Source organism: Octopus bimaculoides, chromosome 13 (assembly GCF_001194135.2).
Source record: "Octopus bimaculoides isolate UCB-OBI-ISO-001 chromosome 13, ASM119413v2, whole genome shotgun sequence".
Lineage (NCBI taxonomy): Eukaryota > Metazoa > Mollusca > Cephalopoda > Octopoda > Octopodidae > Octopus > Octopus bimaculoides.
Window position 1 is genome coordinate 25,232,689 of NC_068993.1, and position 15,186 is coordinate 25,247,874.

Consider the following 15,186-nt stretch of genomic DNA (forward strand, 5'->3'; position numbering starts at 1 on the left):
TGTGTGTGTGTGTGTGTATATATATATATATATATATATATATATATATATATATATATATATATGTACATATATTTACAGGGGTTGGACAAAATGATGGAAACACCTTAAGATTTCAAACAAATTTATTTTAATATGGGGTAGGACCACCTTTGGCAGTAATTACAGTTTGAATTCTTTGATTCATACAAAGTTTGAATTGTTTCCAAAGGAATTTTTGTCCATTCTGCAGCTAAAACAGTTTCCAGTTCTTCTAGTGATGATGGTGGAGGATATCAACTCTTTACTTGTTTTTCTAAAATGCACCATAAATGTTCAATAATATTGTGATCTGGGGACTGTGGTGGCCAAATAAGATGTTCAACTTCACTAGAATGTTCCTTGTGCCATTCAGTAACAACTTTAGCTGCGTGAATTGGTGCATTATCATCCTGAAAGATTGCATTTCCCTCCAGAAACAGTTCTGCAACCATTGGATGAATTTGATCAGAAAAAATACTTAAATAGTTTTGACTATTAATTCTGCCATGAAGGGTAACCATTGGGCAGGCGGATTTCCAATATATAGCCCCCCAGATCATTACATCCTCCTCCGTGTTTAACATTTGGAAGAAGGCAGTCTGGGTCAAATGCTTTTTTTGGCTGTCTCCACATGTATACTCATCCGGTGGTCGGAAATAAGGTAAAGGATGACTCATCTGAGATAATAACATTCTTCCACTGCTCTAGGGACCAATTCTGTAGGTTTTTACTCCACTCTAAAAGCTTTGCAAAGTTTGTTTTTGAAAGTAGTGGTTTTCTGATTGCAGCCCTCCTAGGAAATCCAGCTTTGTGCAGCTCCCGGCGAAATTTTTGGAGAAACTGGGTTCTCGAGGTAGTCATTAAGCTCTGCAGTAATTTTAGGAGCTGTACTTTTGTGATCCTTTCTAACAGTTCACATTAGAGTCCAATGGTCCCTATCTGAAAGTTTTGGTTTTCTTCCAGAGTTTTGTTTCAATGAGGAGATTTTTCCCTCATTCTCAAAGGCTGTCATTACTTTCAAGACAGTACTTCTTGATACCCCAAACATTTCAGCTGTTTTCATTATGCTAGCACCTACCATGTGAGCAGCAACAATTTGACCTCTTTAAAAGTTTGATAGATCTGTCATTTTAATGAATTATAATTACCTTTTTCTGATGTTATCTGAAAAGAAGCAGCAATTTTAGCAAAACATTAAGCAACACTAATGATAAATCAAAAAACATAGAAATAAACAAGCTTTTGACTGTTTTATAGATATATCAAAATTATGATGCTATGATGCTAGGTGTTTCCATTATTTTGTCCAACCCCTGTATATATATATATATATATATATATATATATATATATCTGTGTGTATGCATGTACATAAATATGTCTGTAATCCGAACACATTATTTTCTGCCTACATATTTTTTTTCATTCTCTCTCTTTTTCCTCTCAATCCCTTCTGTCAAAGAGTGTACCCTCGAAACCAAAGACTTTTCCACTCTTCCTATGCATCAAACAGCTGCTTGTTGTTCTCTCAACTACTTTCATCTTTTGTTTTCTGTAAAATTTGAACTTTATATACATATGTGTGTGTATATATGTGTGTGTGCATGCACGCATATAAATATGTGTATATAAGTGGAAGGATATTGTGAAGGGAGTGTGATTAAAGAGTGCGAGTAAGTGGCAAAAGAGCTGGGTATGTATGGAGTTGGTGGGGGTGCACAGGATAGCAATGATAAAAAGAACATGATTGGGGAGTAAGAGCTAGGCATAGTGTATGAAGGAGTTACGTATGGGTGGAACACACAGATCATAGGCTAACAGACAGATAGTAGAGTGAGACATGGCATGTGGGTAGAACACACAGGTCGGGGACAAGTGACACAGGTCCAAGAGGACAGGATTGGGGAGTGGGAGGTAATCAAAGTACAGGAAGAGATGTAGAGACGTAGATTGATTTGTTGTGGTAGTGTGTGTGAGAAGTTTTCTTGTTAAGCGTGGGTGGGTCACACAGCACTTCTAGAACTCAGTTTCGCTGACATGGGTGGGTCTTTTCAAGAATTTTATATCGCCAGACATCTTGGTCCATTGTCATTTCCTCTGTGAGGCCAACTTCCTGAGATTGGTCCTTAATGCTTCATCCCACATCTTCCTGAGTCTCCCTCTTCCATGGATACCATCCACTGTCAGTGACCAGCACTTCTTTATGCAGCTGTCCTCATTCATACACATCACATATCCAAACCAACTCTCTTGCATGCTACATTAGGTTCCCCTTACGCCCAACTTTTCTTTCAATACATTTGCACTTTGCCGTACATGTGCACTGATGTTGCTCATCCAATGAGGCACACTACCTTTGTTTCCCTCCAGTCTATACATGTCTTCTGCATTCAGAGCCCACGGAGTATAAAAGAACCCATTCAGAGCCCATGGAGTATAGCTGGTCATACAGAAGCATCATATAGTCTACCTTTCACTCTGAGAGAGAGTCCTTTTGTTGCCAACTGTGGTAATAGCTCTCTGAACTTCCTCCACCCAATTCTTATTCTAGAAACAATACTTTCAGAGCATCCTCCACCATTGCTAATTTGGTCACCTAGGTAACAGAAACTATCTACAACCTCAAGAGAGCCTCCTGGGAATTTGAGAGAATCCCATGTGCTCTTAGTGCTTTTTGTTTCTGCACATCTGCCACATACAAAGACTACTTTTTCTATTTTATATATATATATATATATATATATATATATAAGTAGAGAGTAATGTAAAAACATTACAGAGGATATATTATAAATAATTAAGATTATTTATGAATATATCAATGGCCAAACGTGTTATCATAAAATAAAAAGAAGAAAAACGTTTATAATTATGAACAAGTCGCAATTAGAACTAAGAAGGTTAAAAAACCCTTACATGTTAAAAATAGCAACCAGAATTGCTATAAAGCCATAATATCACTCATATCATTTCTCCTCACAATAAAAACTTGTCTTCAGGCAAATAGAATGCATGACTCAAAAATGACTGATTAATCCCCTATTGCAGTTTCAGCATTAGGGACCTCTTAAGGGACCCATTCGCCTCATCAGGGGAAATATTCCTATAGATGGAAATCAAAACAACATTCTTCACCAGGGATGGTCTTTGTATTTAAGAGCAACCATGCATCCTGCTTCCTGGTGAAAATGTAATTGATCTCATTGGTAGGTTATTAGGTGGCTGGTCAACTTCTTGAAGTTGGTGTTGCAGATCTACAGGTTATTTGCATCACAGAACTCCAGTAGTTTAGTTCCTTCTTTGTTTCGGGAATCAATTCCATGGCCCCCATGTACACCATGGAAAATACTAGGCTGCCATCTGACATGCCCATTGAAATCCCGAGCCATGAAGATAAGATCCTTGTCATTTTTCTTAGTATAGGCCTTCAGAATATAAAAATGGTCCTTCTGTTCAATTGGTAGACCTGCTTGTAAGGTATAGGTAGAGGTAATTGACATTTTGCTATTTTGTAAGACTAGTCTGAGCTTAAGCACTCTATCACTCACTCTGACTACCTCTATGACCATATCCACTCATTTCTCAGCAAGGAATATGCTCACACCACCTACCCCATCACTGTTACCTTCCCAGAAGATTTTATACCTATGTGTATATTTGTATGTGTGTGTGTGTATGCATATCTGTGTGTGTGTGTGTGTGTGTATATATGTGTGTGTGTGTGTGTGTGTGTGTATGTATGTGTATACATATATTTATATATGGGAGGTATTCGTATTCAGAAGACCCAGTGTCTTCTAGATATGTGTATGTATATATATATATATATTTGTGTGTGTATGTATATATATGTGTGTGTGTGTGTATGTATATATATGTGTGTGTGTGTATGTATATATATATGCGTGTGTGTATGTATATATATATATATATCTGTGTGTATATATATATGTGTGTATGTGTATACATATATATATATATATTTATATATGGGAAGTATTGGTATCCAGAAGACCCAGTGTCTTCTGGATATGTGTATGTATATGTGTGTATGTATATATGTGTATGTGTGTGTGTATATATATATATATATATATATATATATATATATATATATATATATGTGTGTGTGTGTGTATTTATTTATATATATGTATATGTATCTATAAATAAGGGAAGATGAAGTGAGAGAAACAGTAAAGAGACTAAAAAACAATAAAGTGCCAAGGCTGGACAACATTTCCGTAGAATTAATAAAAGTGGGTGGCCAGATCATGGTCAAGAGGTCGACAGTTATGTAATGCATGGTGGGTGGAAAAAAGGGTACCTGAAAAGTGGACCAAAGGAGTCATTATTAAACTACCAAAGAAAGGAGATTTGAGCAACTACCAAGACTGGAGGTGAATAAACATAACTGCCAATGCCAGGTAAAATGCTGTGCTTAGTGTTGCTGTTCTGGTTGAAGTTTGCACTAGATGTAAAGTTGGGAGAACAACAAGCTGGATTTCAACCCAGTAAACCATGCTGCGAGCAAATATTCACACTGTGCAACATTGTAGAACAATGCATGGACCACCAAAGACCACTAATAATAAACTTCATTGATTTCAAAAAGGTGTTTGACAGTGTGCATAGAGAAATCCACTGGGAGACTGCAAATGTATATGGAATACCTGACAATTACATCAGTCTACTTAACGGTTTCCACAACAATTCAAGTTGCTGCATTAAAACAAATTATAGATACACTGGTTTTCTTAAGATCATCACTGGAGTAAGACAAGGCTGTGTCCTGTCACCAATGTTTTTTTCTGATGGTCATCGATTTCCTTATACAAAGATCAGTTGTGTAGGAATATCATGGACCAGCTGTAGGAATATCATAGACAGCGAGGGACCAGCTAACAGACTTGGATTTCGCTAATGACATTGCCCTGTTGGCTGAGAATCACCCAACATTACAAGAAATGACGACAATAGTGGAAAAGGGCACAGCAAAGATTGAGTTGAGAATCAGTGGTCAACAAATGAAGGTAATGTAAGTTGGGAAACAAGTAGAAAGTGTACCAGTGAAAGTTGGACAAGAACCAGTTGAAGAAATTACAAGCGTTACATACTTGGAAAGCATAGTGACAAGCAATGGTGATGCAGAGAAAGATGTAAGCTGCAGAATTGGCAAGGCAGCAACAGTATTTAGAAGAATGACAACACTTTGGTGTAGCAATAACATAAGTATAGAGCTGAGAATTCATCTGTACAAAGCAGCAATACTGCCAATAGTGATCTATGCAGCTGAGACCTGGAAGATGACAGTAAAAATCGCCCGTCAACTTGTATTTCATCAGTGGTGCCTCAGAAAGATCCTAAGAATCACATTTTGAGACATCTCCAAGCTGCAAGAGTAAGGTCCCCTTCATGCAATTGTAACCAAACAATGAATGAGAATGGCTGGGCTGCTAGAGGAGAGGCTTATCAAAACAGCCATTGGCTGGATGCCACTGGAAGGTAAGAGAAAAAGAGGTTGGCCAAGGAAGACATGACCTTCATAGAAGACCTGTGCAGACTGAACATCACCTGGGAAGAAGCATACTGGTTGGCCAGAGACAAAGATAACTGGCAATCACTCACTGCCTGATGTGCTGCTCAAAGAAGAAGAATATATATGTATATATGCATATATATGTGTGTGTGTGTGTGTGTATAGTATATATAAATATGGGTGAATTGTAGTCTTGTTTGGTGTCATGTAAATGACACCCATGCCGGTGGCACATAAAAACACCCATCTCAGTAGCATGTAAAAGTACCCATTACACTTCTGGAGTGGTTGGCGTTAGGAAGGGCATCCAGGTGTAGAAACCATGCCAAATCAGACTGGAACCTGATGCTGCTCTCCAGCTCATCAGCTCCAGTCAAACCATCCAACCCATGCCAGCATGGAGAGTGGATGTCATATGATGAAGAAGATGATGATGATGATGATGATGATGTGTGTGTGTGTGTATTGATAAGTGCCAATACACAGAAAACTCTCAGTTACTGAGTCACTCTAACTTTTCCCAATTATATATATGTTTATCTATGCACTTTTATTTGAAAAGTCGGCACAGCAGTTACTTTAACTGACAGTCATAGTTTAACCAATGATCATGTTGGCCAAGACAATCATTGTGCTAAGTTTCATATAAAACAGTTTAAAATCCTTGACTTGTATCATGTATTGAGTGCTAGGGATATAACTTTATGTACTTTAGATATTTAAAGACTTGTGGAGAAATATATGTTCACATATGTTGATATTTAAATTAAAAGGAAGTGTCAGAATTATCTATTTAAACCTGGTCTATAATTTTCGTAAGAGAAATATTCCTAGTTATTATGTTGTATTTTCTGCACATTGTTATATAGGGAATAATGTAAAATTCAGCTGAATAATTTAAAATTCAACATATCAATGCAAATGCTTGCTAAATAGAATTTTTGGATTATGTATTTGTTATCAGTGATGTTTGGCTAATGTAATGACAAATTAAAGCCTGTAAAAATATAAGCATATAAAATATTTTTTATTCTGAAAGTTTGTCCATTTGTAAACCAGAACTCTGAGTCTTTGAATAAATTAAGACAGATTTCGAATTTCATCTTCTGCAGTTTTTGATTGTCAGGTTTGATGCAGTGTTGATAGTTTGTTAAAAGTGTCTTTTAGTCATTTTGGTTGCATTTTGCTTTCAGTTTTCTACAATTTTACTCAGATTTTGGATTACACATTAAAAGTACTAAACTGTGGTTAGTTATATTAAAAGCCTCTTGGTATTCATAGGGTTTTGTGAAGAAATATAAGATAAAACATGTCTTTCTGTTTTGTCTTTTATATTTCTTATGTCACTGCTGCCAATGGATAATGTTTATCATTCAAAATATCTTTTTGTTCCTATAGTCTTTTCTTTTGAGTGTTCAGATTTGATACAATAGCACATATTCTCTTGGTAAGATAGAATGGAATATTGATTTTTGTGTCTTTGAAATGACATGAAATAAAAAGTAAATATTGCCTCAAATCTATTGGTTTATAATATTCACCTGTCTTGATCCTGTTCAGTAGTTGTTTTTAAATAAATATGTTTAAAAGGAGTTATTTATGCCTTACTATTATCCATATTAAACAGGAAGCTATTGTTAGTACTATCTATAAGTGTCTTAAATTCAGAAAGTCTATCCAAATTTCATACTATAATATTAAGTAATCATCTAAATATTTTTCCAATTTACTTTCAAGTAATTGTAAAAATGGTTTTCTTATTTTTGCACAAGTTTTCCATATACTTTTATCACAAGGTATTGATAAATTTTTATATATTGGCTCTATCTTGGTTGCCATTGTTGTTCCAAATTTTTGTCTGTATTATTGTTTGGTCAAAATTTAAAATGTTGTTTTACTAAATAGATTGAAGTTTTGTAATTATAAATTCTTTCCCTACGTTGTCTGATAAATCATGAGAAAATTAATTATGCCAAAAACATTGCTTCAGTTCCATATTCATGTAGTGTATATGTATTCAAATTAACCACATCAAATGAAACCATTGAGGCTTCTTCATTTGCTATTGGAATGTAATTCAACATCATCTACCTGGAATAATCATAAGCACAGACAGACATATGGCTATTCAGTCTTGGACTGTGAACAAGTTGGAGGAATTGCTTTCAGCTGATTGCATTGACCTCAGTATTTTTATAATCTACTGTTTTGTTTATTGTTCTTTATTTTGCTGAACTGCGAAGTTATGGGACATAAAAGGATACAACATAAAGAACACTGGATTTTAAACTTGAATAAACAGGAATACACACACACACATACACACACACACACACACACACACACACACATACACAATGAGTTTGTAAACAGTTTCCATCCACCAAATCTCATTCATAAATGATTGGTCGACAAGAGGGTATAGTAAAAGATAGTTTCTCCAGGTGCCATGTATTGGAATCAAACCTGAAACCATTTGGTTGCAAAGCAAGCTTCTTAACTACACAACCATTTCTGTTAAAATTGAATTTTTTTTTTTTTGTTTTTCTTAATTTCTTTTTGTATGATTTTTAAAAATCTCATTATGTTTGTTTTTTCTTCAAAGAGAAGCACCCAAGAACGTATGACTGAATACCTAAAGCAAATACATCTTGACCAGTCCAGGGAAGTTGGTTTAATAATTGATGGCAGCACTTTGTCTTTTGCTCTGGAGAAATCATGCCAAGATTGTTTTCTCGAGCTTGTGGTTCACTGTAACTCTGTAGTTTGTTGTAGAGTGACGCCACTTCAAAAGGTAAATCATCTTTTAATTATGCCTTCTGTATTTGTGTGTGTTAGTAATGTCTTCATTTGTCAGTATGAATGAGTGTGTATGTAAAAGTTTATGCCTTTGACTGTGGGTCTGCTCAATCAAGGTTGGTTGAACAACAACAGTGACTGAAGATAATGACGTCCTGAAAAACTGTAGAATTAAAAATTTAATATGTACTGAGATCTGTCGTGTGAAATTCTAGAATGAGCACCAGATACTGCAATATATATGAATGCAGCTTTCATTTGCTATAGTTTTATAATGGTGATATTGTATATTACTCTAAGATAATACTTGACTATCATTAAATATTATATTTCAACAACAATGGATATTACATTATAGCATTTTGAATATTGTACTATGATATCATTGGATACTACATTATGATATTGCTGAATATAGCATCACATAACACTGGGCTGTCATATCATCACATCATTTCATTATATGACATCACATGATTGGGTAATACTATGTCGCCTCATTGGGTATCTATCCGTGATAGCAATGTTTACCACTCCTCTAGTTATAACTGGATACATCATGGAATATTTAATCCTTTTATGACCAAATTTCTAATGGCATACAGAGCCTATTCTTACTTTGGTCACACGGCTTTCATGGATTCCTATGACTCTCTGTCGCCATCCAATTCTCGTATTATGAATTTGAATTGGGAGCTTGATCCATAGTGAATCTTTTGTTAGCTGATTACACACTCATGGATGCCACCCCTATGAATGCATTGCAGTTACTCTCTTGATGCAGCTTGGTAATTCTCCTCTCATCCATGTTGGCTCACTTGAGCTTTTCCGCTACCAATTCATGATCCACCATACTTCACTGTATCCCTTGCAGGGTGGCTTAATAGGTATTATGTCTTGCCAAAGGGCAGCCCATAACTATGCAGGACATGGTTGTCACCCTGTGAAGTATTTTCAAAATGCCCATATACCCTGCACAGTACCTATACATCTTTTTTTCATCCTTTACTTGTTTCATTCATTTTACTGCAGCTATGCTGGGGCACCCCCTTGACGGGCTTAGTCGAATGAATTGATCCCAGTGCTTATATTTTGAAGCCTAGTAACTTATTCTATCAGTGTCTTGCCGAACCACTAAGTTATGGGGACATAAACACCCCGACATTGGTTGTCAAGTGGTGGAGGGGGACAAACACACACACACACACACACACACATATATATATATACATATATATACAGTAAGTTTCTTTCAGTTTTTGTCTACCAAATCCACTGACAAGGCTTTGGTCAGTTTGAGGCTATAGTAGAAGACACTTACCCACGGTATCACACAGTGGGACTGAACCCTGAACCATGTAATTGAGAAGCATGCTTCTTACCACATAACCACACCTGTGTCTATATATCCCTACTAATTTTGAAAATAATCAACTGTTTGGAGAATATAATAAAATAATCCACTTTTTCACTAGTTAGCTAATGTTTCAAATATAATTTAAGAAAAGGTTCTTACTTAAAATTATGATGAAAGGTTTTGAATTAAATGTGAACTTTTTAAAATGGAAGGTTTTTGTGTGATAGAATTAGATGCAGTTTCAAGCGGGTTAATGTCAAAGCATTAAAGAATATATTTCATTTTTTTCTTTCTTAATTGAATGTTCTGATAATGTATCTAATATGTCTAGGGTGCAGTTGTGCGCATTGTCAGAGACAACCTCAAGAAATTGACTCTTGCTGTTGGTAAGTAGTGTTTTAGTGTTTTTCTCTCTTTCCAGTTTCCACCTCTCTCTAGCTGTCTCTCTGTTTGTCTACCCCTCTCTCTCTCTAACACATCTCCATCCACCCACTTTCACTCTTACCATCATTCACTCTTCCAAACACAAACCTACATCCTCCATAATAACAACCAACACAAGCCAACATAGGAAACTATACTATACACAACTAAATAACAGCTAAATTTCCCTCAAAATCACCCTACCACTTTAAAAAAGGATTAAAAACACATTTACTAATGTAATTCTAGAAAACTCATCCTGAATACAAGACAAGGTTGTTACTGTTGAAAAACCTTTTATCATAGTTCTAGTCAATCAGGACTGACCTGGAGTTAAACACCAACAACATAATGATGCTAACCAATATTCTATGTACTCTTCCTTCTGCACAGGTGATGGTGCCAACGATGTGAATATGATTCAGACTGCTGACATCGGTATTGGTATTTCTGGTCAAGAAGGCATGCAAGCAGTAATGTCATCAGACTTTTCTATTGCAAGGTTCCGATTTTTGAAACGTCTCCTCCTTGTCCATGGACATTGGTGCTATCATCGCTTTGCTCATTTCCTTTCTTTTATGTTCTATAAGAATCTGGTAATTAAAATTTTTTTTTTTTGTTTTACTCTTCTTAAAATTGTTTTCTTTTGCAAAAGATTAGACAACTTGTCTTTTGGTAAGATTTGTTACCTTTTGCTTGATTGACAAAATTGAGATATTTCTTTAAATAAAAATCTGTCATTCAACATAATTCAGTAGAAATTGTGATAAAATTAATACCTTTTTGCCACTCTGTAAAAGTCATGTGACTTTCAAAATGAAAATATTCTGTCTTTTATTATAAAAATCCATTACATTGAATATGGAGATTAATACATCTGCATATTTTATATTTCTGCAGTCAATTATACAGCATATTTGATTTAAACGTATCAAACGCATGTTTCTGCTACACAGATATGTTACAATTGCATTTGCATCCAGTTTCTTTTGACTGTTATTAGTCTATGCAACTTTATTCAAGGTCTGTTCACTGATGTGGTCTGAAGCGAACTAGGTGTATGTAGATTTAGCTAGCATTATATTTGGCATGTGACTATAGTTTTTGAGTGCAAAGAGTATGAGAGGAAGATTTGGAAACCTGGTATGACTATAAAAACTGCTGTGTGGTTGATCCTCTAATGACCCTAGGTTTATATTTCAAATAAAGAATACTAAACCTTAAATTAGGTCAGAGAATATTTTTTTAAGCCACAAGCCTTAGTTGGATTAGGAATTCCTTGTGGTTCAAAAAAAAAGAGTCTTTTTTCACTGTAAACTTTTGCCTGCTGTATGTATATTTGCCACACTCTCTCTAACTCTCTGTATATGTATATCACTCATGTTGTGTGTATGTGTGTGTGTCAGTGTCTGGGCATGCATGTGTAAGGAATTTCATTAGTGTAAAAGAGTCACCATCAGCAAGCTAAGAGAAATTTTTATACTTATGCACCAAATGGTAAAACAAAAACTTAGTTTAATGGTTCGTTATAAATTGCCCCAAATAATGCAGAAATCTATCCTGATCAAGAGACCTATTTGTTAAAGAAGTCATGGTCTGACACGGAACGAAAATCATTGAAATAAAGGCATTCAGCTATGAAAATTACCCCCAGCAACAACAGGATACTTAACTACTATATATATATATATATATATATATATATATATACTTTTAATTATAAATTTTTTCTATATATGACAGTGGATTTTCATCGATGAATTCATAAACCTTGGTTCTTTTCCCTAATACTATATATTAATATATATTTTATACTGTGAAGCTTAATTTAATTTTAATTTTTAATAAATTGATTTTAATTGAGTTTTTACCTGTAATTTTGGATTTTATCCCTAATATTATTATTATTATTATTATTATTATTATCATTATATATATATATATATATATATATGTATGTTCTGGTTTTGATGTTGGCACTGGCCTCTCATTACATGATAACCATTTTCTTTTTTGTTTTCTGTTGTGATGCAAAATCCATTTTTCATTACTTGTAACAATGCACTGTAGAAATGACAGGTTGTTATTCCAGACTAGAAGACTGCTGCAAATGGTGGAACATGATATTCAGTTCTCAAGCATAAGCTCATGTAGAACCCAAATTCCCTCTTTGCATGCTTTCCCATTTTGCTTGGAATATTCATGGATAGTTGAATGTGACACATAAAATGTTTACGTTGAATCTCTGGTACTTTGACATGGATCCAATACAATAGTTTCATTCAAAGGTTGTCATAGAGAATGGCTTGTCTTTCAGAGCGAGGCTTGTTAGATATGACACAATCACCATCTTTACACCTTTTGAACCACAGCTGACATATACAAGCTTTCACTGTCTCCAGATACACTTCACAAAAGTTTTCCATTGCTTCTGTAGCAGTATTTTTCTTTCAAAACTCATACAGTAAGTAATGGTGAATATGTTTGTTTCATAAAGTTCTTATCCTCCATGGGGTTAAATACTGAAATACCTATGAATGACACTGCCAGATAGAAGAGATGATATACCTTTTGTAGACAGTTCCCACCCATTCAACCTTGGCTCTGATGTGATTGGTTGATTCATATTTCATAGTGGTGAAAAAACGCAATTACTTTCTGAACACCCAAATATATATATGTATGTATATACAGGTAATGTGTGCGTGTGTGTGTGTGTGTGAATGTATATACATGTTTAGATGTGTGTGTGTGTGTGTGTGTGTGTGAATACATATGCATGTGTAGATATGAGTGTGTGTGTATACATTTATGTATATATATTCTTTTATCCTTTTCCTTGTTTCAGTCATTTGACTGTGACCATTCTGGAGCACTGCCTTGAAGGGTTTTAGTCAAAGAAAGCAACCCCAGAATTTATTCTTTTAAGCCTTGTACTTATTCTATAGGTCTCTTTTGCCAAACCACTAACTTACAGGAACGTAAGTACATCAACACTGGTCGTCAAGCAATGATGAGGGACAGCCACAGACACAAAGACACACATAAATATATTCATATGGTTATGATTAATCAAATAATCTAATTTGCTATGAGAAATTAGTCAACTTTTGAATCCACAAATCTATCACTCTGTCTATCTCCATCAGACTCTGTCTCTTTTATGCCTTTCCTCTCTCTCTATATACGTTTACCACACTCTTTATCACTCTCTGTTTGTGTATGTATATCTCTCACGCATGCTACTCTCCACTTTGTTCATGTTATTTCATCTTATGTCCATTGTCTGGAAATCTTTATGTCTAGAAAGACAGAATGGATTAAACAGAACAGGAGGATACACATGGGATGGAAGAGTCACTGAAGAGGTCACAGGTGTGTGATAAAAGATTTCCAGACAATGCACATAAGATAAAATAAGAACAATAATAAATAAGTAAAGAACAAATAAATAGTGTGTGTGTTTATTTAGCAAGAAAATTAATTGACCATGCTGAAATATAGCAAAACCTCTGTATTGTTTTTCTAAGATTTTTCTGGAATAAATCACAGAATTGGATTTAGCATATATATGTATACCTATATATATATATATATATATATATATATATATATATATATATATATATATGTCACTTGTTAACATTATCTCTACAGATTTTCTGTAGAGATTATAGCCAGCACTGATTTTGTTATGATGTTTCAAATCTGAGACACTTAATGTAAACAACAATGAGATCGAAGATGAAATATGGGTAATGGGCATATATGACATATTTCAGGATCTTTTGCTCCTTCATCAGCATCCATCCATCCCATTAATCAGCCATGAACTCATTGCTCAAACAGCCACTAAATATAGTGGTGTAACATTATTGGAAACTGTTACTATGTGGTGGGGATTCAAACTTCTTACTACACAACCATACCTTTGTAAGTGTGTGTACATGTGTGTATGTATGTATTTTTTTACTCATTCAAGGAATGCCATAAATATATATTTCTGCACTATCTCTACTAGTTTTACTGAATTTTTGGAATTCTATGATAGAAGTACTACAAGATAATGACAATAAATAAATAAAACATCATATTTCAAGTGTTTACATTTTGAATTTTTTCTTTTTCTTTCTTTCACAGATTTCCACATTTGTTCTCTTCTGGTTCCAAATTTTCAGTGGTTATTCTGGCTCCATGCAACTTGGTGGTATATTTCTAATGCTAGAACATGTCTTGTTTACATCACTTCCACCACTTCTTAATGGAATTCTTGACAAGGATCTATCTGCTGAAACTCTGTATGAAAATCCTGAACTTTACAAACAGGGACCAAGTGGGGAAGTAAGCAAGGACAAGTTTGCTTTCTATATTTCCGGTGCTGAAGATGTAACAAATCTGAAAGTGTCTTGTTGTTGTGTATGAACTGACAATGTCTGTTGTGACAGTGCCTGTGTGATAGAATCTGTGTGGCAGTGTCTGTTGCGGCAGCATTTGTTGTGACAATATCTGCAACAATATCTGTTTTGATAGTATATGTTACAACAGTGTCTGTCACAGTATCTGTGTGACAGTATATGTAGTCTGCAAAGTGTATGTTTTGTCAGTGTCATTATAACAATTGTCTACTAATACAACAGTCACTAGTACAACCAATATTATTTTGACTAAGGTAATTGTGTTACATATTATTTGATTTTCTCCTGACTACCATTAAAAGTGATGTATACAAAAATATGTTAGCGGGATCGTTGCCGGTGCCCCTGGGCTGGCTCTTGTGCGGGTGACACATGAGGTTTTTCGAGCGAGATCGTTGCCAGTGCCCCTGGACTGGCTCTTGTGCTGGTGACACATGAAATTTCTTCGAGCGAGATCGTTGCCGGTGCCGCTGAACTGGCTCTTGTGTGGGGTTCTGGGATTTTTCGAGTGGGATCGTTGCTGGTGCTCCTGGGCTGGCTATTGTGCGGGTGACACATGAGGTTTCTCGAGCGAGATGAGCGTGGCCTTTGCCAGTACCGCCTGACTGGCCTTCGTGCGGGTGACACGTAAA

General features: G+C 35.2%; 1 protein-coding gene across 1 annotated transcript in view; it reads left to right on the forward strand.

The window, feature by feature from the left end:
• The window catches only part of LOC106881894 (phospholipid-transporting ATPase VB), a 150,242-nt gene that overhangs the window by 122,645 nt on the left and 12,411 nt on the right, over positions 1-15,186 (forward strand). The window contains exons 16-19 of the mRNA XM_052972375.1: positions 8,166-8,354; positions 10,048-10,102; positions 10,533-10,735; positions 14,280-14,480. Of these exons, the coding sequence (XP_052828335.1) occupies positions 8,166-8,354; positions 10,048-10,102; positions 10,533-10,735; positions 14,280-14,480 (648 nt within the window). The remainder of the gene's footprint in view (positions 1-8,165; positions 8,355-10,047; positions 10,103-10,532; positions 10,736-14,279; positions 14,481-15,186) is intronic.